At 55.5% G+C, this 25301-nt stretch overlaps 11 protein-coding genes across 12 annotated transcripts; 7 read left to right on the top strand and 4 right to left on the bottom strand.

Annotated features, from left to right (window-relative positions):
* Positions 1–344: 344 nt before the first annotated feature.
* On the top strand, positions 345–2396 carry IUM83_08495 (Kinesin-like protein; the record flags this gene model as incomplete). Its single annotated transcript, XM_067932873.1, has 3 exons — positions 345–2168; positions 2234–2305; positions 2367–2396. 3 exons carry the CDS (start codon positions 345–347, stop codon positions 2394–2396), a joined length of 1926 nt encoding a protein of 641 aa, XP_067783427.1.
* A 1083-nt stretch (positions 2397–3479) lies between these two features.
* Positions 3480–6471, bottom strand: IUM83_08494 (CAMK/CAMKL protein kinase; the record flags this gene model as incomplete). 2 transcript variants are annotated; one of them, XM_067932872.1, is made up of 3 exons in its annotated part: positions 3480–3611; positions 3681–6246; positions 6344–6471. In XM_067932872.1, 3 exons carry the CDS (start codon positions 6469–6471, stop codon positions 3480–3482), a joined length of 2826 nt encoding a protein of 941 aa, XP_067783429.1. The 2 variants fall into 2 exon arrangements, with proteins under 2 accessions (XP_067783429.1, XP_067783428.1); XM_067932871.1 differs by lacking the exon at positions 3480–3611 and having other exon boundaries at positions 5104–5111; positions 5174–6246.
* Positions 6472–7436: 965 nt separating this feature from the next.
* Positions 7437–7907, top strand: IUM83_08493 (Nucleoredoxin protein 1; the record flags this gene model as incomplete). The annotated part of the gene is made up of 1 exon (XM_067932870.1): positions 7437–7907. One exon carries the CDS (start codon positions 7437–7439, stop codon positions 7905–7907), a length of 471 nt encoding a protein of 156 aa, XP_067783425.1.
* A 188-nt stretch (positions 7908–8095) lies between these two features.
* IUM83_08492 (Nucleoredoxin protein 2) lies at positions 8096–8730 on the top strand (the record flags this gene model as incomplete). Its single annotated transcript, XM_067932869.1, has 3 exons — positions 8096–8200; positions 8280–8486; positions 8551–8730. 3 exons carry the CDS (start codon positions 8096–8098, stop codon positions 8728–8730), a joined length of 492 nt encoding a protein of 163 aa, XP_067783426.1.
* A 143-nt stretch (positions 8731–8873) lies between these two features.
* Positions 8874–9584, bottom strand: IUM83_08491 (uncharacterized protein; the record flags this gene model as incomplete). Its single annotated transcript, XM_067932868.1, has 1 exon — positions 8874–9584. One exon carries the CDS (start codon positions 9582–9584, stop codon positions 8874–8876), a length of 711 nt encoding a protein of 236 aa, XP_067783423.1.
* A 513-nt stretch (positions 9585–10097) lies between these two features.
* Positions 10098–10376, top strand: IUM83_08490 (uncharacterized protein; the record flags this gene model as incomplete). Its single annotated transcript, XM_067932867.1, has 1 exon — positions 10098–10376. One exon carries the CDS (start codon positions 10098–10100, stop codon positions 10374–10376), a length of 279 nt encoding a protein of 92 aa, XP_067783424.1.
* A 446-nt stretch (positions 10377–10822) lies between these two features.
* Positions 10823–13042, top strand: IUM83_08489 (Vacuolar protein sorting-associated protein 27; the record flags this gene model as incomplete). The annotated part of the gene is made up of 1 exon (XM_067932866.1): positions 10823–13042. The coding sequence occupies one exon, from the start codon at positions 10823–10825 to the stop codon at positions 13040–13042; it is 2220 nt and encodes a 739-aa protein (XP_067783474.1).
* A 301-nt stretch (positions 13043–13343) lies between these two features.
* Positions 13344–13589, bottom strand: IUM83_08488 (NADH dehydrogenase [ubiquinone] 1 beta subcomplex subunit 3-B-like; the record flags this gene model as incomplete). The annotated part of the gene is made up of 1 exon (XM_067932865.1): positions 13344–13589. The coding sequence occupies one exon, from the start codon at positions 13587–13589 to the stop codon at positions 13344–13346; it is 246 nt and encodes an 81-aa protein (XP_067783556.1).
* A 187-nt stretch (positions 13590–13776) lies between these two features.
* On the top strand, positions 13777–14845 carry IUM83_08487 (zinc finger matrin-type protein 2; the record flags this gene model as incomplete). The annotated part of the gene is made up of 5 exons (XM_067932864.1): positions 13777–13782; positions 13864–13977; positions 14068–14317; positions 14401–14529; positions 14601–14845. 5 exons carry the CDS (start codon positions 13777–13779, stop codon positions 14843–14845), a joined length of 744 nt encoding a protein of 247 aa, XP_067783549.1.
* Positions 14846–14988: 143 nt separating this feature from the next.
* Positions 14989–18096, top strand: IUM83_08486 (RNA-binding protein 10; the record flags this gene model as incomplete). The annotated part of the gene is made up of 9 exons (XM_067932863.1): positions 14989–15126; positions 15259–15315; positions 15411–15489; positions 15581–15774; positions 15844–16104; positions 16175–16285; positions 16387–16608; positions 16749–17513; positions 17584–18096. 9 exons carry the CDS (start codon positions 14989–14991, stop codon positions 18094–18096), a joined length of 2340 nt encoding a protein of 779 aa, XP_067783548.1.
* A 162-nt stretch (positions 18097–18258) lies between these two features.
* On the bottom strand, positions 18259–19410 carry IUM83_08485 (Thioredoxin-dependent peroxide reductase; the record flags this gene model as incomplete). Its single annotated transcript, XM_067932862.1, has 1 exon — positions 18259–19410. The coding sequence occupies one exon, from the start codon at positions 19408–19410 to the stop codon at positions 18259–18261; it is 1152 nt and encodes a 383-aa protein (XP_067783551.1).
* Positions 19411–25301: the final 5891 nt, after the last annotated feature.

Here is a 25301-nt window from a genome sequence, read left to right as displayed (position 1 = left end):
GACGTGTGCAAGTTACTGCCAACCCCTTGAGTCAATAAGGTCGTAGAATTCATACCCAATTACAGATATGATGGGTCCATTGTCCCAATAAACCCAACACTACGCTCAAAATCTACTCTACCAAAGCTATTGTCGTTAATAACGCCCCTCGAACAGCGAGAAGATTGTCCGTACCAAAAGGCAACTTCAACTATACCTTTGACGGAATGAAGGTCGCTGAAGTTAATGCCTCTATCTTTGGTGGGCTATAAACGGAGGGTGATAGGATTCTCGTCGCTGGCGCTGCCAGACGCTGAGCAAGCTGTCATAGCTGTGAGGCTCAAGCTTTGGAGAGGGAGCAGCAGATGTCGTTGGCGCGAGACTCGGGCCTCTCACAGTCTACGAGTGACAGCGCGCCGCTGTTTCTGCTCTCGCCCGTGGCGCTGCGGCCCATGACCAGCCACGCGCGGATTGAAGGCGGCGCGCTGTATTCGACCGGCGAGCGCCAATCCGCGGGCGTGAGACCGATCCCGCGCAAGAATTTCCTGCCCCAATTGGCCCCCAAGGCCGGCACCGACGATAGCAGTAGCGACAACACCCAGACCGATGAAGACACGGACAGCGACACGTACAGGCAGAAGATGTGGGCGGGGCAGGCAAACATCCTCGTGACAGTGCGTCTACGGCCAATTCTGAGCCACGATCGAGACCGCGAGGAGATTGTCAAAGTGTTGGGGAACAAAGAGGTGGTCGTGCTGACGCGCAGTCCCGGGGGCCTCGTGGAGTCGATTCTCAGCGCGAACTCCCCCGTTCGACGGTATTCCATGCATACGCTTCGTAAACCACGACATGCGTCTGCGTCTCCGTCGGTTTCTAGCGGGCAGACCGGCACACGCAGTCGAGAGAAGCGCTACGCGTTCGACTACGTCTTCTCGCCGCGTGATGACCAGCAAAAAGTTTATCAGCACACCACCAAGTTTTTGATCCACGGAGTGCTCAATGGTTTCAACGCGACAGTATTTGCCTACGGCTGCACTGGTGCTGGGAAGACGTATACGATGCTCGGCACCCCGGAGGAGCCTGGTATCATGGCCAGGACGCTCGAAGACCTGTTCCGAAATATCGAGCGTGTGCACACAGATCCAGCTGGAAGAGTGCAGTACCGAGTATCTGTGTCATTCCTGGAAGTGTACAACGAGAACATCCGCGACCTGTTATCCGCTAGTACGTCCTGTTCGTCGGCGTCCTCGATGCCAACCTCCGAGTTTTTGGACTTGCGGGAAGACCCAGTTCGAGGATCTGTCGTGGCCGGGCTATCGGAAGTAGAAGCGAATAATGCTCAAGATGTGATGAAACTTCTGCGTAGAGGAAACAAATACCGATCACAAGAAAGCACGGCTGCAAATTCGGTTTCGTCGCGGTCACACGCGGTACTGCAGGTTCATATTGAACAGCAAGAGAAAATATACCACTGTGGATCTGCTTCAGACCCGGAAGATATCGACGAGAAGGGATCCGAGAACACAGAAGTGAAGTTTGGCAAGCTGTCACTGGTGGATCTAGCCGGAAGCGAAAGAGCGGCCGTGACGCAAAATCGTGGCCAAAGACTGCTTGAAGGAGCCAACATTAATCGCTCACTGCTGGCACTGGGTAACTGCATCAACGCTCTTGGTGAGAAAGGAGCATCTGCGGCAGGCTCCTTCGTGCCGTACCGAGATAGCAAACTCACCAGACTGCTGAAGGATTCGCTAGGTGGTAATTGTCGGACGGTGATGATTGCCAATGTGAGCTTGGCTGCATCAAGTGTGGAGGAAACGTTGAACACGCTTAAGTATGCAAATCGAGCCAAGAACATTAAAACGACAGTAAAGAAAAACATTGTCGAGTCCGATCAAGGTTCTCTTAACCAAAACGCCCTTGTGGCGAATCTTCAGGAAGAGATAGCGGCACTCAAGAAGGCACTGCAACAGCAGCAACAGCAAGCTGAAGTCAGTCGACATTCTCCCGCAGAATCTGAATTGCGCTGGGTCGATAGCAAAATCTCCGTTGCCAATGACAATACCGGCAACAACAACTCCGAGGAGGAAGACTGGAAATCTGCCAAACTGCGTGAGGCTCGACAGTACATTACCAAGTCTTTCCAAGAGCGTGGTCGACTGCACCACGCGCTGTTGAAACTGGAACATCAGGTACAAAACGTTTTAATTATTGAAAAGCTGGTTCTTGAGGTGCTAACCTGTTATTGTTGTCATAGGTTTGCCTTCACGTGAAGGAGTTGCAGGCAACACAGAATGAACCGCTGCTAGACACTGGACCAAAAGAGCAGGTAAGTTCAGTGTCGCCTACCGTGACAGCTGCTTCCACTGCTACTGAATCGCCACGTCTAGAAGGCGAGACCCCCCAGTCGATATCGATAGCCTCCACGGCAACTACCAGCCCACGAAGCAATGCTCAAGCAAGTGGTACAAGCTCGGAAGTGGTAAAGAAGAACACGGACGACCAGCTTTTGGCCTCGTTCACTAGAGAAAGAGAGGCGTTGATACAGCAGCTTGCAAAAAACGAGCGAGCCATGGACGAGTTCCGTCGAGGAATCGAACAGAGTCCCCTGATGGAACGCAACGAGTTGATCCGGGAAGTTTTGCTGATGGAATACCGGATTGGACACCTAGAAATCGATAAAATGCAGCTGCAAACGCTGCGGGACCTGCAAATTGGCGCGAATCCTCGATTGAACGGTCAACACGGAAACAATGATGACCCGGTCATGGAGTCACTGGACGTGAGGCTTGTCTCCGATCCCGTACGAAATGATCTTCATCTCGACCTACCAGCCCTCATGTCGGGGAGTCCACAGCCACAGAGTTCCGACCGCGATAGCATTCGTGTCCATCTCCCGGACATTAAGCCTACCAAGACCACGAGAGGGCGAGGAGGGTTTCTGGAGGAACTTCGAGAACACCTTTATCCCAGTAAGACGAACAGCCATCGAGATAATCACCAGCAAGTGACAGCAGCGTCTCCAATTTCGTACCACAAGCACTGGGGCCTTCATTTGAATAATGCGTCACTCCCGTACATTCGATTGAAGAAGAAGAACCCTGTACCGCTATATGTTGAACCGACCGGAAGTCTAGCAGCAGTGATCTCGCTGGGGAAATCACCGTCAACGACGTCAGTAGCAGAACCATATCTCAAATCGCTGAAAAATCGTCACAAACCACCACGCTCGAGCAAGAAGCACAATTCATAGCATAACAAAATTTACCAAACCTCGAAAAATCCAGTAACCGCGTTTTGAGAAATGTTGACAAAACTTTTGTTTGCTTGACGGCTTTTACGAAGAAGATCACCACGCTTCTTTATATTGTGGTGCAGCATTATCTACCTAATTGAAATACTTCACTTTGAAGCAAACGGACGTACAGCGTTCGTTGGCTGTGGGTGAAAACGAAAATGTTAGAGTGAATGTGTTGGTGAGGGTAGAGCATCATACTTTCGCCTCAAAAAGCATCGGAGATTGAGTTGTTGCGCTTGCGATATGATGGCGACGGTTGCTCGGAGCCTCCATCCATTCCTTCCGAAATCTGCGCTCGAATCTTCTCGTAGAAGCGCTTGAACTGAAAAATATCGACCTGTTCCAAACACAGCAGTTTGTCAGCATCAAATACTTGCATCGAACTCGAACAAAAACAAGAGCTTACATGGCCGCGTCGGAACTCAACAAGGTAGACACCGCGCTGGAAGATGAACACCTGCACGGTGCAGGTCAAGAGACCAGCATACCGAACCTCAAGCTGGTAATTGTCCCAATCGATGGTCACATTTTGAGGCACTTTGGAGTACTCGTATGGAAGAGGGCATGGATTGGCTTCCAGAGCAGTCTCAATATTGGAGAGCACCAAACGCGCCGGGAGTGCTGTCAGAAAGCGTGTGGAGCGAGCCACAACGTCACTGTACGATGGAGGTGATACCTGACTCTTCGCCTGCGGATCTTCTCCGCCAAGTTGAATTGATTTGGTCTGAGCACCCGCCTCCGTTTTCACTGAGAACGTCAGTGGCTCTGTCAGTGTACGGTTGATAGGAAGACCGGGCTTGTCGTCAAGAGCAACAATCGATTGCGGAACAAGCGGTGGAGACCGGCTTAGGATGTTGATACCGTCGAAAGCCCCGACATTGCCGATGTCGCCGTTGGTGAGTTCCCGAAAATGCCCACGCGCAAAACCACGAAGAAACAATTCCGGGGGTGAGTTGCGGCGGAGTCGAATGGGCATCGTATCGCGCGATCCAGTGACGAGCGGTGGAGACACGAAACGGTGCTGATGTCTTTGAGGGGTAGCTTCCTGTGACGCCAACGGCGTGGGAGTATCTTCGCTGGCACCGTGGATATCATCAGCGCGCCCAGCAACCACACTTTCTACGAGAGACATCGATGTAGTCACAGTAGCTTCGCGCACAAGAGCTTCTTGCTTTAAAAGCGCACCAGCCTCAGAAATATTACAAGCACCCAGCTCTTTGGTGGCCGATGATGCCACGGAGGCATCGTCCTCAAGATCCAGGTCGAAACTCCTGTTGTTCTTTGCATCACGAGGGGAGCTCAACGGTGTTTGGCCCGACATGGACGACGTCTCGTCCACTGATGGCATGTAGCCGACAACACCCGCTAGGTGCTTATTCACACGTAGAGCTTGCTGCGGTGACGGAGGGCATCGGAATGCGTGCCCGTGGGGGCTGGGTGATTTAGCAAGAAGTCTGGTGATTGCCTGCGGTGACACAGATCCGAGTTGGCTTGGGTGCATGTGCTGTCCCAACTCAATTCCATCCTGAAGGGTGTTAACCGCGACATTCATACGATTCTTATACGATGGATGAGGTGACGGCGGAGGTAAACCGGTTGGATTCAGTGGTGCGCCATTACTGGGTAGTTGGTCGTCTTCCAGGATCGACGACGGATTTGGTTTCTTGAGCTTTTCACCGCGAACCCAAACGTGGTGTTGAGCTTCCTGCACCGAGAGACGCATGCACGCATCAGGGTAAAGCAATTGCGCAATAAGCGATTTCAGCTCCAACGAGAAGTGCGCGGGGAAAAACCACGTTGGAAACTCGACCTCGTCGGTTGGGTCGTCGTCACTGTACTTGGTGTTGTACGACCACTTGCGGAACCGGTCGTAGCGGACACACTTTAGGAGGTCCTTACCAAACGGCAAGTTGCCCGCGATCATCGCGTACAGGATGATACCGATGGACCACGCATCAGCCTTTGCCCCGTCGTATCCTTGTCCAGCATCCATCAGTACTTCAGGGGCTACGTAGTGCGGAGAGCCGACCACCGAGCGCAAGCGACGTATAGCTGGCTGGTCAATACCATTTCCGTTCGCGCCACCGCTCGCGTCATTGTCCGTGAACGCGAAAATGGCCGATAATCCGAAATCGGCAATCTTTAGTGTCGAGTGTTCCTCATTGTCCGCGAGAAGCAGGTTTTCAGGCTTCAGGTCGCGGTGGCATACTCCCGAGTTGTGGCAAAAGGCAACTCCAGAAATGAGCTGACGGAAGTACAAACGCGCTGTTTCTTCGTCGGTGCCGCAGTCAAGCTTGATACGGTCGAAAAGTTCACCCCCTCCAGCCAGCTCAAGTACCAAAAACGTTGTGCATTTGCTGTCCTGTACGAGCTCCAGTGCTTCATCCAGACGCAGCACATTCTCGTGATACTCAAGTCCGGACATGTTCGATATCTCGCGGTGGATAGAGCGCCGCGTGTGGGCAAACTTGATGAACTTCTTCGGGATCCGAGGAACCTTGATCGTTTGGTTCTTCACTTGGACTTCCTGGTACGACTCGCCGGGATCCGCCTGTTGTCGCCCGCTGCTTTCACTCTGGTTCATCTGCTCGCCCCAGACTTGAATGCACTGCGGCAGTGTAAGTTCACGAACATGACCCGTGTATGGATCTTCATAGGCTGCAATGGCCTGCTTCGACGTCGGGTGGATCAGCCACCACACATTCTCCACGCGGAGGCGTTCAGTGGCAACTTTGGGCTCTCCGAAGTTGGAGCGCATTCGGTGTTTTCCTCCTGCGACCGCTCGCGGGTCCACGCTCATGGCGCCATCTCCCAGCTCCGTCTCGTCAGAGGGCAGCACCAGCAGGGGCTTGCCCTTCACGGCGACAATGCACCTAGCCAGCAGGGTGCTGGGGAACAGCTTGTAGCCGACTGGGTTGAGTATCTTGATGGCCACGTGCTGCTTGGTGCGCGTGGAGAAGGCCTCGTACACTCTGCCACAGCAGCAGCACAACACAACACAACACACACAACACAGCAGCTCTTCAGTCTACGTCTCTCTCCACCGTCCTCTCCTCAGCGCGGACTCACACGCCGGCCGCGCCGCCGCCGAGGTAGCCTCCGAGCTCGTAGATGAGCTCGTTGCCGCTGTAGATGGCCTGGCCGTCGTAGTGGTCCACCGGGACGGTCTGCAGCTTGCGGCGCCGCTCGTTCATCATGGTCGGCGGCTTGGGCACTGTGAGGGGCTGGCAGACAACGAGGCAGCAGTGGAATCAGACGCGGATCGAGCGCCACGCAGGACAATCGCCAGCAGCCAGGCAGGCAGGGAAAGGGCCGACTGCACTGCCACTTCCGGTTCACTTACATGCGTTGCGAGGCCTCCAGCAGCACGCGCGGGTTGCCAGCGGATGGCGCCAGCGAGCACGTGGATGGAGCGACAACGGGCGGGGCTGCCGCGGGGCTGAGCGCGCTGGCGGCGAGTGCGCGCGGCGTCCTTTGGCGCTGCGTGCGCGGTGTCGACTGAACTGGGCGACTCAGATTGGCGTCGTCCCTTTTTCGGCCAATGCGCGGGCGTGTAGCGGCTTTTGAGCCAATCGGCGGGCGGTTATTTTCGGAGTGTAACGGACAATGTGCACGTCGTCACGGGCTGAGCTTAGCTTGTGCGTTGCGGCCAATAGCGCGAATCAGAGACAACGCCGGCTCACGCGCGTATCGTACAGTACCATGATGGTATGATCGCGAGCGCGGGGCACGCCCGGCCGCTCGCAGGCACGTTTCACCGGGCTGACGCACGCGAGCTGCTTTATGCCCTCCAAGGGGTGCCAAAGTGTAGGTTGCCCGCTCACTTGCGCAGAGAATGGCGCTGGCGTTCTCAGAGCGTTCTGAGCCGGCGATGTTGAAGCTGGCCCGCCCGCGCTGCGATTGGCTGACGAACTGGGTGTGTGGCCCACACCAATGTATCAGAACGCGGTTCGGAAACCCACCGCGTTCTGGAATTTGGGTGTGCCACTCCGATCCTCAGCCTCTTGGCCAATCACAGCGCCGTATCGGGTCGACAATAGTATGGCGCTCTTCGAGCAGCTGAGCAGCTATGATCGGAGCATTGACGAAGCTGCTTCGTCGCCGCTGTGAACCGCTCGCTGCTGCTGCAACTTCTCGCTACTACTTCTCCTCCACTGCCACCATGAGCAAGGCGCTGCTGCAGGACATCACGCTGACGAACGCGCAGGGCGAGACCGTGCAGGGCGAGACGCTGGGCCAGGACGGCAAGGCGCTGGCGCTCTACTTCGCGGCCGACTGGTGCCCGGACTGCCGCGCGTTCCAGCCGGCGCTCAACAGTTTCTACAAGGCAGCGCACGGCCAGATCGACGTGGTCTTCGTGGGCTCGGACGCCTCGGCCAAGGACCAGCGCGCGCACTTCGAGGACAAGCAGGGCCCCTGGTGGATGGTGCCCTTCGAGGGAGAGACGCGCACGCAGCTCAAGCGCCGGTTCGGCGTCTGCGCCGGCGCCGAGGTGCGCGAGCTCAGCCCCATCACGCGCAAGGGCGGCATCCCCACGCTCGTGGTCATCCGCCCCGACGGCGAAGTCGTGGACTTCGGCGCCGCCGACAAGATCGAGCGCGATGGGGCTAAGGCCCTCGCCAAGTGGCTGTGAAAAGAGAGAGAGAGAGAGAGAGAGAGATGACTCGATAGCCTACAAGAACTCACACAATGCATTCACACTCATCACCTTGGTCGCTTGATGATCTTTATTGCGTCGATGGCTGAAGGGAAGGCGGGACCAGCTGTAGACGAACCAAATCCCCCACTCGTTATCCCGACAGAAACACTCATTCTAAGGTCATGGTAAACGCGCTACTCCACGGCACGAAGCTAGTGAACGCCAAGGGCGAGGCGGTCGACGGCAGCGACGTCGGCCAGTCCGGACTGCTCGCGCTATACTTTGCTGTGCGCTGCTTTATCTCTTCACTCTCTCTGCCATCCAAACGCGAGCTCTCACGCCGTCCTGGTGCTTGCTCTGACACAGGCGAACTGGTGCCCGGACTGCCGCGCGTTCCAGCCGAAGCTCAATGACTTCTATGCCGATGTGAACGCCTCCACGCAGCAGCTGGACGTGGTCTTCCTGAGCTCCGACACGTCCGAGGAGGACCAGCAGATGCACTTTTCGACCAAGCACGGCGACTGGTGGATGGTGCCCTTCAAGGCCGACGTCCGCAACGAGCTGCGCCGAAAGGTAAGCTGCCCCTCACCTCGGCATCCCAAGCCGCTGTCTGACAGTTTAATGATTGAATCGGCAGTACGGCATCCGCAACGGCAAGGACGACGCCGAGGTGGGCGTCACCCATCGCAACAGCGGCATCCCAGCGCTCGTTATTATCCGCCCGGACGGGGAAGTGCTCGATTTCCAGGGCGCTCAGCAGGTGGAGAACGAAGGGATCAAGGCGCTGGCCGACTGGCAAAACAAGGTTCAGGATTAAATCTTGCTTCCACGCAGCGTCCAGACTCTTCAGCCATCGACACGAGCACAACATGGTTTTCGTGGCGAAGGGAAATACGATACTTGACACCACGGCAACATCATGAAGAGCGAATAAAATAACGAAATCATAGCAACTCGGCCCTAGGCGGTGGCAGACACGGCGATGCTCGCAGCCTCCGCGTACAAACAGTTGCCCAGGTCTTCGAACGCGTCTGGGCTGATACGATTCTGCTCCGCCGCTGCGAGCATCTCATTGTACATGACGTTGCCCAGGGCCTCAAACATGCCGGCCGTGAACCCTTGGGGCATGGCGTTGTTGTCGTCGTAGCCGTCGGCGGCGATCGACAGCGGCTTCAGGTCGCGTAGGATCACGCCCGGTGGCAGCCGAGCGTCCTGCAGCAGCGAGCGCAGTCCGTCATCTCGTCTGCGTCGCCGCCGCGTCTCCTCCGGCCGCTTCGGCGCCTTCTCCTCGGCGCCCACGCTCTCTGTGTCGCTGTCCTCGACAGCGTCGTCCGCTGTGGCCTCGAGCTTCCTGAACAGCCCGTAGAGCGCCTGCAGACGCGCCCAGGCGTCCGCCGCGCGGCGCTGCTCGTCCGAACTGAGCTCCGCCACGTGGCTCTTGCGCGCCTTCGCGGCCTCCTCCGCCACGATCAAGTGCAGGCCGGAAACGTCCTCCGGCCGCTTGCGGAAGTGGTCGCGCACGGACTCGTCGTCGCGCAGCGTGGTGTGCGCGACGCTGGGGCTCGCGGGCGAGTCCTCGTCGTCGCTGAAGCAGTCGCCCGCGCCGCCGTTGTCGTGGCCGATGGGCGCCGGCAGGTGCAGCCTCGCGCGCTGAATCGCTCGACGCAGCATCGCTTCCCCCTCCTGCGCCGAGCAATTCGCAGTTTGAGACTGTGTGGATTGTACGTGAATCAGAAAAAAATTGATGACGCGCTGTTTCTAAATACCTTGATTAGGAATGTTTGTATTAATATTACTATTTCTGTTTCTAAACTGAAGGAAGACACTGCTGATGGCGGCGACTTAACTCCCGCCTTGCTGGAGCTCTGTCACTGACCGAGATACATGTACTTCCGATCGTCCGAGGTCAACAGTGTCTGCCGCGATGTTAATCCGCGAGCACTGGCGCGAAGTCTCCGTTTGCATCCGTGCAGGAGCTGGATCACCGATGGCAACAAGCGAGATGGAGGCGTTCAAGACGGATATCCTCGCGCTTAGAGTCGCTCGATTTACTCGACGCGGCGCGTGCTGGGAGGCGGAGCGTATCTCAGAGCGTATCGTCAGGGCTTAACGAATCGACCACGCCAGTGGGGATCACGTTGGACGCGAGGACGGGCTACCCATTGTCAACCACGCAAGCCAGCGCTGAAGACGGAGCCAGCGACGCGAATACAGCACTTCAGCTTCCGGTCTACGACTGCGTTCGTCACGACAGCAGCGCCGTCGCGTGCTTCTACGAGTGGACGGCGGCAGCAACAGCAGTTCTTTGCGCTACTTGACGAGTACGACGACGTCTCGGCCTCAGGCCAGGGCGTGATCCCCCGCGGAGAGTGCGACAGCGACGACCCGTCCGGCAACGTTGTGGGCTTCTGGACTATGGCGGGTCGGACCGGAGCAACGACCGCTAAGGGTGCGTCCATGTAGCTCGCATCGTCCGTTTCGTGCTGTGGCGCCACCCAGAGCCACGAATACTAGCGCGGGTGATCTGAAAGTCCTTCTGAACGCTAGCAGCGGCCGCAGCTGGTTTGTGCTCGGATTCGGCGACATGTTTTCACTCGCGCTCACTATGGCTCCCGGCGTGGACCACCCCACAACTCGCGTACTTAGCGCGCCAAATTTCGCAAAGTTGCAGCGTAAAACCGCGCAGTGCGTCCCAACTTCCGTCCGCGGCCTTGAAAAACGAACCCATCCGAGTTTCACAGAAGAAAATAGAGAAGAGAAGCGCCTTCCAGCGCTGCCCACTCGACGGACGCCTCCCAGTTCCGGGCGCGTTCCCAGTCTCTCTCGCGCGCCGCCGCCTGCGTCCGTCGCGCAGTCACTCACTCACTCACGCAGTCACTCGCTCGCTCACTCGGCCATTCCCCGCGAGCATGAGCAACTCGGAGGCCATCCGCCTGGCGCAGGCCTCGGACTGGAAAGGCCTGCAGCGCCTGCTGGAGCGAGAGCCCGGCCTGGCCGAGCAGCGCGGCGACCACGGCATGCTGCCCGTCCACTGGGCCTGCACGGTGCGCCGCGTGCCGCTGTCGCTCGTGGCCAAGCTGCTGCAGGCGCATCCGGACGGCGTGCGCGCCAAGAACGCCGGCGAGCTGCTGCCGCTGCACATCGCCATCCGCGCGGGCGTGCACGCCTCGTGCCTGCGCAAGCTCGTGCGCGCGTACCCGGAGGCGGTGAACGAGCCGACGCCCGACGGCGTCACGGCGCTCGAGCTCGCCGAGGAGATCGGCCTCGACGCCGACAGCTTGAAGGTGCTGCACCGAGCGCAGGAGCGCAGCAGCAGCATCCAGCAGCAGAACGACGACGACCGCAGCTCCATTGGCAACTCAGACGTCGACCCAAAACGGGAGCTCAGTGGCCAGGAAGAAGGAGAAGCGTCCGGGGTCACGAGACCAGAGCAGGACGAGGAGGAAGAAGACAAGGACGGCAAGGACTGGAGCGACGCTGTCGCTCCGGAGCCCTACGTGGGCAACGTGGGATTTCGAGGGTTCCTGCACGTGGGCGACGACGGAGAGCTCGATGCGGCGGCGATGTCGGTGCTAGAGCCGGAGGACAGTATCAGCATGATGAGCGAACAGTCGCTCAGCGACGTGGACGGCCTGGACTCGCCGCACGACCACCTCGTGTCGCCTTCTTCAACCAGCACCTGCAGCCAGGACGACCCACGGACCCCCACGAGCTCCAGATCGTCCTTCGGCGCTCGCATGCGCTCCGGCAGTCGCCGCAGCCTGGGGGGATTTCAAAATCAGAATCAGGAGCCAACTCACCAGCAACAGGCGCGTATGGACCGAACGGCGTCTTTGCTTGCTCAGCTGCAAAGCAATGGCGTTTTCACGGAGCATGAGTTGCGCACCATGGTCTCGGCGATGAGCGCTAGCGCTGCCATGAACAGCGCCGAAGAAGAAACTTCAGCACCTCGAAGCCACACCCGCCAAACGTCGCTGCCGGTGATGCCGAGTTATGAGAACCTTCGTCAGAACTCCAACTTCCAGTTCTACGACGAAGCCGATGACGAGGATGAGAACGAGGAAAATGATAATGGATCGTCAAGAGACAGCACCAGCACGGCAGGTGGCGCTACTAACGCCCAACTTAACCCGCGAGGCCGACTCTTCCAGTCGCTGCAGGAACCGATGCAAACACGCCACTCGACTACTCCTGGCGGGTCTCAGCGAGGCTCGCCACCGTTATTCCGGAGGTCGCACCGTCGTGCTTCGCACGGATCTCACAGTCGTGGCCACTTTGATCCTCCCCCAGAATGGAAGCACGACGGCGAGTGCTCGATCTGCCGTGCAAGTTTCGGTATGTTCAAGCACCGCCACCACTGCCGCAATTGCGGTAAGTCCATCTGCAGCCAGCACAGCGCGGACAAGAAAATATCGATGGAGGCCAAGGGTTTTACTACTCCGCAACGCGTGTGCGTTACCTGCTACGCTATGATCACGCACAGTCGCTCGCTGAAGGAGGGTCAGGAAGCTGAAGAAATGGGTCGTGACGGATCGTTACTAAATTCTTCGGGTTTCCAACAGCAGCACTACGCACACACTGCGGGCAACAACGACCGCCGCACCTCGGCAGTTGCCTCGTTCCCGTCTGCGACGACACCGGGGCCAAGCCGCAACACCGCGCTTGGAGGCTCACGGAGTCCTACCACCAGCGCGGGCGGGAGCCCCACCACGTCGCCGACAACTGGCCGCAAAGCTGCCTCTCGGAAGTCCAGCATGCTCGCTGCGGGCGAAGCAACGGGCGGTGCTGGGGAACGCGCGACGACTTCGAACCACTCGGCGGGACTGAGCGGGGCCCCGTCGTCGCCAGTACACGAGCTGCGCGCTCTGTTGGCGTCGCAGCAGAAGCAGATCGAGCAGCTAGCGCAGAGCAACATGCAGATGCAGCAGCAGCTGCTCGAGCAGGAAGAGCTGAAGGCCGAGACGATGTTGCTCATCACGCAGTTGATGACTCGGGTGTCGGTGCTGGAGCTGCAAAAGGACCGCAGCTTCCGGAACAGCAAGCGCCGCAGCGCCGAGACGGGCGAGAGCGAGGACGACGACGAGGACGAGGAGTTCCCTCAGGACGACGCTACTTCGTTCGAGCGGTAGAGCCCACTACACCTCCTCACGACACCACCACACACCGGCCAACCGAGGTAGCTGGCTGGTATCTACGCTACAACCACCCCCTGTTTTATCAATCCCCTCCCACACACCTGCCTATCTCCGTCGTGAGGACCAAACGCACACACAGCACACAGCCACAAACACCTTAGTGATCTCTTGAGCAGTGAAGAACCAACCGAGCAATAGCGTTTATTTAGAGCCGAGGTCTTGTGTTGCATTTACGCTGCGTCCTCTGCGTCTGCGAAGCGGCTGAGGCGGCGGCGGCTGGCTGAGCCCGCTGCGTCTACTTGAGCGCCGGGGCCTCGCCGATCTCGCTGCGCTCGTACTGGAACTGGCCGCGCGGCACGTAGTCCATCTCCGGGTGCGCGCCGCCCTCCTTGCCGTGCGACGAGAAGCGGCTGTTGATGGAGTCCACCACGAGGTAGACGCCGAAGATGGCGGAGGCCAGGCCCAGGCCCGTGAAGGGCTTCTTGGCGCAGTTGCTGATGAAGGGGTGGCTTCTCCACGCGTCCTGGTGAGCGAGAACCATCGCGACGGGCAGGGGCGATTCCGAGGGTCTAGCTCCTTGTGTCTGGCGCGTCCTTGACCGCAAACTCTCGGCTGACTACGAAACGGCATGGTGTGACGGATGATGGGGACTTTGATAACCCATTTCATGATGCTCGATAGGCTCGCAGTCTGCATCCCCAACAAAATCGCAATTTTTGACGGCAACTATGGCGGTAATGAGGAGCTGCTGGTTGCGTGGCTCGATACTGTAGCACTTACTTATCTACGCCCGCATTGCGCCTATGCTGTTGCAGGACAAGGCCAGGAAAGGCGCGGGTGTGGCCAACGTGACGCGCCAGACGTGGGACCGCGAGCACTACGAGAAGCTCGCCAAGCTGCGCGCCGAGGGCCAGCTGGAGCAGGAGGAGGTGCGAACGCTCGTCTGGCTGCTATGAAGCACTGTTTGCATGGTGCAGTGGACTGAGAGAATGAGGTGAATTGCTGCTGCTGTGGCGCAGACGAAGAAGGTGATCAAGTCGTCGAAGGAGGAGTTCCAGGCGGCCAATGAAGGCGCCGCAGGGCCCGCGGGCTCGGCGCGCGCGTTCCTCAAGGCGCGCACCTCCAAGATGGCGCTGGAGACCAGCGTGGGCACGGTCAAGGTGGTCAAGACTGACGACGCGAGCAAGAGCGGCGGCTACTACTGCGAGGTCTGCGAGTGCGGGCTGAAGGACTCGGTGGCGTACCTCGACCACATCAACGGCAAAAAGCGTGCGTGGCTGGTCTCCTGGCTGCTTGGATGCTCCAAGGAGGTCATTGGACGGTGGCTTATTGTCTGTTTATTGCGGGCGCAGATCTGCGCAAGCTCGGCTACAGCATGCGCGTGGAGCGCTCGACCGTGGACCAGGTAAAGAACAGGCTCCAGAGCGCGTCGAAGCGCAAGTGGGACCCGCTCATGACCAAGAAGCTGGACGCCATGGAAGGTTGGTATCAAGATGCTGTCGCAGTACTTAAAGCAGCTCAGACTCACGGGTTATTGTGTTATTACGGACAGACTACGAGAAGAAACTAAAGGCCGCCGAGGAGGAGGAGGCTCGCGTCAAGCGGCACAAGAAGGAGCAGAAGAAGGCCAAGAAGCTCGGCAAGTCGACACCAGAAGACCAGCCTGCTGCACCACAGGATGGAAATGCTGCAGACAAGAAACCCGAAGCTGCAGAAGAAGAAGGAGCTACCGACGCCGACGCTGAGATGATGGCCATGATGGGCTTCGGCGGCTTCGGCGGATCCAAGAAGTCATAGACATCGTCGTACAATCTGGGAAATATACAAACTTCACTTACATTACGACTGCTTTTCTGTAATTTTCGGAAACTCTTTCCATACAAATTCCAAGTGACATTACTGGTCAAGAGAGAAACTGACACCGATCTCCAGCAGCTCCGATGGCGCACTTCGGCCGCCGCGACGCGGCGTCTCCGCCTCGAGGGCAGCGCTACAGCCCGCACGCGCCGCAGCAGGAGCACGCGCCCAGCTCCACGCTGCTGCTGCGCGGTCTGGCGCCCTCCGTCGACGACGAAATGGTACAATACAAAGGCTGAAACGTTGCAACAGTAGATCTGTAGAGTAGAGCGGCGGGTGGAGCGACGGTAGAACGAGGAGAGAGAGAGACGCCCGCGTTACTCACCGCCGTGTGGCTCCCGTGCCTCGCCCAGATCCTCCGCACGCTGCAGCCGTTCCGGCCCCAGCAGGCCCGAACCATGTACGACAAGGTGCGTACAGTTAGTTATCTATTGGTATAAGGCTGTTAGTTAGTTGATGGATAGATAAGTTAATTAATTGAGAATTGTGTGTGTGTATGCTGTAGACCACGGGGGAACCTCGCGGATTCGCTTTCGTGGATTTTGACCGAGTGGAGGGCGCCGTGGAGGCAGTGCGTGCCTTTGGTAAAACATTTTTTTAGTAGTAGTTCGTATCGTGATACTGGTAGTAATACTGATTTCTTGTGTTGTATTGTGGTTATGTATGTGACTGTAGAGTTGAGGCCTCTTGTGCTGCAGCATCAGAGAGTGACAGTCAGCTATACGGATGGATATCGTCGGCGCTCCCCGGATGGCGACGCTGGTCGCCCGAGAGGGGGAAGTGTGGGGTCTCGCCATGGTGACTCGCACCATGATAGTCAGCGTCCTGGAGAACGGTGGCAGCCTCGACCGGATTGGATTTGTGACGACGTGCGGCTTTGTGTTGCCAACGTTTTGCTGGGCAAAGGCTAACTGTTGTTGGTGCGGCGGGTATTACAGTGCAATGTGACCAACTTCGCACGTCGAACGAATTGTTTTCAGTGCAACGCACCCAGGACTGCTCAGACGAAGGAGGTACCAGTAACTGCAGCTCTTCGAACGGAGCAAATACGCAGCCACAGTGATTCGCATTATGGAGACCCCCCTGCTCATGATGAGCCGTTCAAGAATGCTCAGCGGCGTGATGAAAATGCCCGAAGCGTTCCGCCGTCGCAAGTACTAATGGTGCGCCTTCTTCCACCGGACATTGAAGAGGGAGAGGTATGTGCTCGTGCTGCGATTGAGGGCGCTGGTATTGTTGTTGTACTAAGATTTTTGTCTCCATCTTCAGCTGCAAGTGGTGTTTGCAGAATTTGACGGCGTGCAAGATATCCGACTCATTCGGGATCGTGTAACGAACCTTTCTCGGGGATTTGGCTTTGTTGAATTTCGCGACATCGAAGTACGACGCATTTTCAAACGCTTTACCTGAAATGAGTACTTTCTAACACAGACTATTTCGATATCTATGGTATTTGTGTGCGCATGTGTTGTTATATGTAGGCAGCGACCCAAGCCTTGAAAAAATGTGGCGACTTGGTTGTTCAGAATACTCACGTAGAGGTGTCGTATGCGCGCGATACTCTCTCCACCAGGTCACACTATCCTCCGGATTCGTTCCAAGTTCCACCCCGTACGGGGAGCTCCATGGCGGTCACGGCGTTGGAACAAGCGCAGTGGTCACTCTCACAAGGACGCGGTGCTGATGCTGCGAATACTGATCAGGTGAACGCATGTTGCATTTTTGTTTGCTGAACTGGGCCATCACTACGAGTGCAAAAACGTATCTAATGTTCAAGGATGTCACTCCTCCTGCTCCACCCATGCATTTACGCTGCATCGTCACCAATTGTGATTATCAGCAGAATCTTGTTGCAGCTGACGTGAGTGCACTACTGGATAGCGCTGCGGCAGAAGTAACGCCCCACTTCGAGGAGCCCAAGAAAATGTGGCCACTTCCGTTTGAGACGGCAGGCGGTAGCTACGTCTATGCCAGCGAATATGGACTGTACTGGGATCCAGACAGCATGTTTTACTACGATGCTCAAACAAAGGTATACCATAACTCGTTCACTGGTGTGTACTACCAGTGCGTGAGACCTTCGGAAAGCGGCGCAGCAGCATTTCAAGTTTTTGTGCCACCGGTTCCCGTTGATACTGCCCCGTTTCAAGAGCTTGCGGAGAAGATGCCTACTGCTAACAAGCCTGCTCTAAGTCTGTCGCTGAAGAAAGAGAAGAAGAAAACACCCGGGATTTCGTTCGGCATCAAAACTACCGCCTTTGCCCCCACAACGCCTGCCTTCGAGAAAAAGAACCAGGTTAAAACGATTGGCAGTGTTGTCACGGTGCCAGCTGCAAGTGCTGTCAGCGCGACTAGCGTGGGAATGAAGCGCAAGAGTGCAGATGACATTGCTAAGTGGTCGCAGCGGCAACGGGAAGCGAAAGCGCAGGAACATGAAAGTTCCAACGCGTCAGCACCTATTCCATCTCGCCAAGTTGGCGATACAACACATTTTGTATCGACTACGAGCACAAATGAGGACCATTCGTCACAGCAGAAGGCTGCAACCAGCGCTGACTCAGTGATTGACGCCTTAACAAGTGTTCCCCAAGAAGTGCCGATTTGCCTGGTAGGACTTGCAGATATGCTGATCTGCTTTCTTGGACTAACCTTGTGGACTCGTGTTGGTGGTTATTCAGCTTTGCCGACGTAAGTTCGGATCTCTAGAAATGCTTCATAAACACGAGAAGCTGTCGAAGTTGCACCTGACCAACTTGGCCAAGGCAAAAGAAAACAAGCAGCACATCGCTGCCCAATACCGCGAGCATGAAAAGGAGATGGAACGAGATGCCAAGAAGCAGCGGCAGGAAGAGCGCGCGCCCTCCAACCCAGCACCAGGAAACAATCAGTGGCACGCTCCTACTCCTGCTCCGGTCATCAGTGCTCCGGAGCCTCCTGCAAGCTCATTAGAATCTGGTATCGGTGGGAAAATGCTCAAGATGATGGGATGGAAGAGCGGGGAGGGCCTCGGCAAGCATGGCACAGGCATCACAGCTCCGATCAAGGCAGCTGGACAAGGTGGACGGAGTGACACGGCTGGCCTCGGCTCCAAGGCTCCGCTCTCCGCCTCCATGGATCTATCGGACGTCACCTCCGACAAAGAACGTCGACAGAGGCTAGCTCGTGCTCGTTACGACGCTGACAATGCCTAACTCAGCCTTTCAAACGGATATGTGTGAACTCATGATAAGGAAGAGATGTTTTAAGCATCGCATGGTACTTGCTTGTTACTGAGAATTCGTTGCTGAAAACTGGAAATTCGAGCGTGCGTCGAAAAACCAGCCGTGCAGTGCATCACGGGTAGGGACAGTAAATTAGAGCAGCTCCTGCACGGCCTTCTTGAGCAGGGACTTCTTGTAGCCGGAGACCTTCTCGTGCACCTCCTTGCCGCCCTTGAAAAAGCGGAACTCCGGGTACGCGCCGACCTCGAGCTCGTCCTTGAGCTGCTCCACCTCGGGGATGGACACGTCCAGCTTGGCGAACGTGACCTCCGGGTGGGCCTCGGCCAGGTCCTCCACGAACGGCAGGATCTGCGAGCACTTGCCGCACCACGGGGCCATGAAGTCGGCCACCACGGGCTTGCCGCTCTTGACCAGGGCCTCGAACTGGGCCTTGTCCTTGACCAGCGTGAGCGCGGCGGCGTCGTCGTCGTCGGCGTCCTCCTTGACCGTGGAGAAGTACTCGAAGCTGTCCGTGGGCGTGGCCTTGATGGTCTTGTCGCCGGGCTGCCAGTTGGCGGGGCACACCTCGCCGTGCTCCTCCACGAACTGCAGCGCCTTGATCAGGCGCAGCGTCTCGTCCACGCTGCGGCCGATGGGCATGTTGTTGACGGTGATCTGCTGCAGCACGCCCTCCTTGTCCATGATGAAGAGGCCGCGCAGGGCCACGCCGGCCTCCTCCACGAGCACGCCGTACTTGGCCGAGATGACCTTGGTGATGTCCGAGACGATGGGGATCTGCATCTTGCCCAGGCCGCCCTTGTTGCGCGGCAGGCGCGTCCAGGCCAGGTGGCTCTCGGGCGAGTCGCAGGACACGGCGAGCAGCTGCGTGTTGAGCGCCTGGAACTCGGCGGCGCGGTCGTTGAACGCGATGATCTCGGTGGGGCACACGTACGTGAAGTCCTTGGGGTAGAAGAAGAGCACCACGTACTGGCCGCGGTACGTGTCCAGCGAGACGTCCGCGATGTCGCCGTCCACCACGGCGGGCGCCGTGAACTGCGGCGCCCGGTGCTGCACGCGCGCGCCCACGGGCGGGTACTGCACGTACGAGTCGTCCTCGTCGTCCTCCACGAAGAAGTCGTCGTCGCCCGTGGCGAACGCGCGCACGGGGGCGGACGCCAGCAGGCTGCGGCTGGGCGCCAGCGACGACGACAGGAAGGGCGCGGCAGCACGGGGCGCCAGGCGCAGCGCGGACGCGGAAAGCGCGCGCGAGGCCGCGGCGCGGCGGACGATCTGCATGGCTCGCATGACGATTGCTACAGTAGTAGAGTTCAGATCTTTTGGAAATGAGCTCCTGGGCTCCTCACCCCACGTTGGCCTTGAATAAAACGTTAAACGGAAAGATTCACTGGAGTTGAGTATATGCGACGGATCGGGCGATTTGTATGGACTTCAAGTGAGCGACACTGTTCCAAGTACCCCCGAAAGAGTGACTCTATTCAACCCATCGGCTGCTGTACCCAGTGGTCAACTGGGTACCTGGCGCTTCAAGCTCCACCGGCAGCATGTCATTCTCCATTTTGCCGGGTTCAGAGGAAGATATTAAACCATGAAGCGAATTCAAGACCAAGACGCTTTAAATGATTGCAGCGAAGATAAGGTCCAAGGGGTTGCAGGCGATTCAGTTGGTTGTAATAGCAAGGAGAAGCTCCGGGTCAATGGTTTCTGCATCCTGAACGACGTCGTGTTCGAGCACATCCTTAGCTATTTGGGCAACCAAACACTCACCAAGCTGCAGTCGGTCACGGGAGATTGCTACCCAACCTGTGAAGCTCCGTTGGCGAGGTACTGCTGCCGGTGCGAGAACGACAACCCTGTGATTCTGCGCGGGCTCTGTCGCGAGTGCGAGTCAAAGACTGAAAGTTACTCGCCACTCGCGACAAGGAAGGTGGCGAAAGAGATCTACGGTGTGAGAAATCTCTCGTTAGTTGTGCGCGAAGCTGGCCGGCAAAACTCGCTGTACGATCGCGTCGCGCTGGAAAACTGCGTGCTGCGCTTCTTCGGGTCGAAGCTGGCGTGGGTGAGGGACATCGCACAACGAGACGCGGAGAGAACGATGCTGGCTGAAATAAAGCAGAAAAAGAAGAAAGAACGAGAGGCCTACTTGGAATCACTAGCACCAGGATTCGCGGCGTATGTCGATAATGTTTCCTGGAAGATGGCAAATGAAGCCGAGCTCGAAAGCGCCAGTAGAAGATATCGTAGGTTGGCAAGAGCTCTGGAACAGCGCGGTCTTCAACTCAGGGCTGATTCTTTCATCTGTAAGGAGTTCATCACTTCGGGCTGCCGGATGATTGACGATGTGGTTGATACAATGGAGGAGATGAGCTTCCTCTATGCGCATACTGAGTATGCGAGACTGAGCAAAGACAAGCTTATGGCGTTTCAAGATGAATGGGGTGACTGGTTTCCTCGAGCTACCATGAGCGATGCTGCCTCCGTTTGCCGTGACAAAACAAAAGCCGAATTGTGCGTCCAATTTCTGCGTGATAATCGTGGGCTCACGATCCCCTCGAAATGGGAAAACTGTCGCCCACGCTTTGAAGAAGTGGCAGCTGTGTATGTCGATCTGGGGCGAGAAGTTCGCTACATTTACTTGGGCTATGGGAAGTTGATCTAACACGCGCAAACACAGTATTTTTTGTTAGACTTGAGGCCGTGTCGTCGTCGTTTTTTATTGTAGTTTTTTCATACCATCTGATGACGACTTAAGTAGCGATGGCGGCGACAATGCTGACTAGTGATAAGCGCCAAATACAATATATGTACAGTTCTTCGAAGTACCTGGGCATCTACCGTTGCATTTGTCGAAGATTACTGTTGAACAATGTTTGGACGGCAAAAGCAAAACATGCAGATGCATGTCAGTACCACACTGTAAGGCTTACAGAGTAAGCACATAAGTAATACGGCACATGTATTGTGATCCGCTTCAACAATATTAAATACATGTACGAGCTTCCTAGTACACAGCATGTTATAGACTATAACACTTGCAAAATGTCTTGTTTGATAGGGTGTTGACTATAACTTATAGTCAACACCCTATCAAACAAGACATTTTGCAACGCTAATAGGACAACCGAGCAAACTGAGTCGATGCTACAATACCTGAAACGCAGGTTTAACATCCATCGGTATTGCTCGTGTCTGCAAATATACTTACTGTATGGCTACGTTCTACTTGTAGGCCATAACCAGGTCAATGTTCTTGAAATCCAGGTACATGTACAGTAGATAAAGATAGATACCGGTACGGCAACCAAGCGGTTTACGTGGGTAACGACGAAGAGCGATTATCTTGACACCATTATTATTAGGCGTCAACATCGTTCTCAGCTCTCAGCTGACTGTTGGAAGTCGGTGTGATGACCAGCAAATGAATGGATAGCCTATCTAGCATAGGCGGCTGCGTCTTTTTGACGACCGTGAACAACTTTCATGTGCAGGTCTCGGTTGGTGCTGTCATTTTGGAAGCACCCGCACCGAACCCACTCTCCTGCTGAGCCTCAACACGATTCATTACCGATGCGTCTGCACGTATATGCTGCTCTGGTCTTGGTTACCACTCTCCTCATTTCAAGCGCCAACGCGACCATGATCAACACAGACCCGAGACACGTTCAGTCTCTGAGAGACAACTCCAGCAACGACAACATTGCCAAACCTTCACAAAGAACGAAGTCGGTTTCTGGTGCAAGACTGAACAAAATGTTGGCGCGCGTTCAAGTCCCTCCGATCACAATGGAGAACGAGATGTGGAACAGGATACTAACCCATACGTTCAAGCAGCTTTACGCAAAAGATATTCACCCGTCGCGCGTTTCCAAGTTCCTTTCAGCCATCGCGTCTCCAGAAGTAAAACACGACATTGCTCAGCAATACAAAACTTGGTATCATGTACAACTGACAAAGAGGGTGTATTAAAAAACTGAAAAACCAAATCTGTTTTCCAGCGTATTTTTTTTAAATAAACAGCACGAAAAATTGCATTTACTTCGAAGTACGTTTGGTAAACACAACATGCACTGTACACGGTTGGATAATGGGAACTGGAATGTTCGCTGTCTTATATCAGGGCCCCCGAAAAAAATATTGTCGCTGCAGTAATTTTGATAAATAACAGCAAGTTATTTATTTTCTCGATCATGCCTGGATGTGCACGTTATTTATGTTGGGCCACATTATTTCAGGTAATTTTATGTGTATCAAACCCTAAATTATTTCTTGCAGCGCCCACCCAGTCATTCTGCTGTTCCTTTACAAACTTCTGCAAGACCACTTTCAATTTTTCCTCTTGCTCACCATGGTATTTAGTGCCCAACGCCCCACCCGCACCTGCGTTTGCCGTTCCTCTCTCAACTTTTTTGCTGGATGGAGTGGATCTCAAAAGCAATCTTCTGCTCTCATTTTGTGAAAACGAGGCGGCTAGACGGTAAGAATTACGGATGTATTTTATATTTTATTAATTTCTACTGAGTATTTTCTAATGCGTTCGCAGGTACTCGACTCTCGATCCAATCTGTGTGGAGACACTTGTCTCTGGGATGACCAGCTTGACCAAGGCGGTCGAGCGTTCGATCGCGCTAGAGATACCTGACCGCTTTGGCCTCATCTTTGATGAATGGATGCATTCATCTGAGCACTACATTGCGGTATACGCTTGTTACGAGGTTGAAGGGGAGGTGACGATTCCGTTGCTCTGCATGGCTCCGCTGCTGGAGGAGAAGGAGGATCTCTCGCCGCGCGGCCACATGGAGTTCCTTATAACCATGTTACCCCGAGATTTCGGGAAGCAACTGGATCAGTGCTGCTTCTTGGTAGACGATAACTGCTCGGTGAAAAAGCGCCTAGCGACGCTGGTGGACGTGCCGCTCGTAGGCTGTGCTAGTCACCGCCTTAACCGAGCAGTGCAGGCTGACATGCAAGACTACGAGGAGGAACTGGATACTGTCCAAAAGCTTATGATTCGGCTGCGAACACTGACGCAGTCGGCAAGGCTACGGTGAGTATTTTGTATTTTATCTTAGCGACACCAATCACTAATTTTGCATTTAATTATTGATTTTATTAGGGCGAAAACGCAACTCCGCCCGGTTATTCGGCAGGACACGAGGTGGTCATCCACCTTCGCCATATTGAACCGATATTTCAAGTCGCTCGAGTTTATCAACAGCAGGGACGACGACATCGCCGATTTGATGCCTTCACCTGCGTGCAACCGCCGTCTGCGCGGCTAGCTCAAGGACCTCAAGAATGTGGAGTCAGTGTCAAAGGCCTTGCAAGGTGAAGGCGTCTCGTTACTGGATGCGCGAATCTGGCTGGATGGATTAATTTCCATAAAGCCGCACTACGCACGTTTCATCGATACGTTTTTTTATTATCCATTTAATTTTCTTTTACTAATATTAATACTGCATGTACCTCTGTTACTTAGGACCCCGCGCTGAGATAGTGCATAGTCCTGACTTCGAGGCGGGGTGCGTTAAAGTACTGGGCGGTAACACGTCCCGACTTACACGAGCTGAGAAGTCGATTCTAACACCGTTCGCTGTGAGCAACCAGCCTGCTGAGACCAACGATGACGAGGAGGAGGACTCCTTCGTTGAACAGCTCCAAAAGCGCCGCCGGTTGGCTGCGAAGGAGACGAAGTACAAACTGCTTCACATTATCCCGGCGACATCGAGCAAGGTCGAGCTCGTTTTCAGCGTGGCTCGCATCACGTTCGGACATGAACGTCATGGCCTGATGCCAATCACCTTGGAGATGATTATTTTCTTACGAGAAAACGCTGCCTATTGGGACGCCAAGACGGTTGATGAGGCCATGCACTAGTAACTTCGCTCTTCATTCAATACACTTGAATGTGCGAAAAAACCGTGGCTCTGTGTTCTTATTGACACCAATTACTCAATTATTTATTTACCTTATTGCGCGCAGGTCATAATGTATGTTTGGTGCAGCCAAATGTTGAGTCGCGACCACATTCTGGAGGTTGGGGAGGTACACACTAAATCCTTTCGTCTCGTCCGACTTCCCAACGATGGCCCCGGGTTGTGCGCGCTGCGCGAAAGATTTCTTACGCGGGTCCCGGTGCACAGTAGACGACGAACCGAACGCCGCAATTTCTCTAAGGCTCGGCATCTGACCCGTTAGCACTGCAAGTGGGGATTTCCGCTCGAAGTTTGCACTGATGGGGCTCCTGTTGTGTAGTGGGTCTAACTTGACTCACTACTTTAGCTTACACGTTGCGCAACGTGATTGAGGAAGCGTATGTACTTAGTAATAACTTAGGTTAATTTTATTTGAATACACAAATATAAGTTAACTTAGACAAGGCTCCAAGTAACTAGTTTGAGGTAAAATGAGAACTGTATTGCTTGTAAATTGATCTTCCTCTAAAATCTGCTAAAAACTGTTTATCATCTATGAAAGGGTTGGCAGCGGCTGGCCCGCTAATATGCATGTCTCTGATTGGTAGAAAGATGCTGCTTTCTACCAATAGGATCTTTGGGTATGTGTGGACCACTCACTGTGGTGGTCCACTTCAATGTATCCATCGGTGTGTCTTACACCAATGTGAGGAAGTATCCAAAACGTTTAACAGATAACCTATCTGTTAAATTTACAAGTGGCTTGCAGCCACTTGTACGTGTGACCCCGTTACACCATCCCCCCCTTAAGGTTAGACGCGCGGGGTCTCCGCACGCCAATATTCGGAATTGACCATTCGTCAATTCTCCGCGTTTGGAGAAGAAACCCGCGCTCATTCAACGATGAGCGCGCCACAAAAGAAGACCTCGAAGTCGGTGGGGAGTCATCTCTCCATCGACGACTACTTCGAGCGTCAGAAGGCGAAGTACGGCGACGTCGTCGACTTCGACGACGACGATGAAGACATGGAGGGCGAGGAGGACTCGCCCTCAAAGCGTAAAGACTCAGTGTCGAGCGTATCGCTCGACCCTCACGCCAAGAACGTTCGCCCGCGTGAAGGGGACGAATCGGACGCTTCGAGTTCGAAGCGTTCGCGTACTGAGAGCGATACCCCACTCGCTTCCGCTGGGGCTCTCAGTACTCCGCGCGCTGCTGCTGCAGCGCGTGATGTTAAAGCTCAAGGCTCTCCGCGCGCTGCGCCTGCA

Source organism: Phytophthora cinnamomi, assembly GCF_018691715.1.
Source record: "Phytophthora cinnamomi strain GKB4 chromosome Unknown Contig99, whole genome shotgun sequence".
NCBI classification, from domain to species: Eukaryota; Oomycota; class Peronosporomycetes; order Peronosporales; family Peronosporaceae; genus Phytophthora; species Phytophthora cinnamomi.
This window is presented reverse-complemented; position numbering and strand designations above follow the sequence as displayed.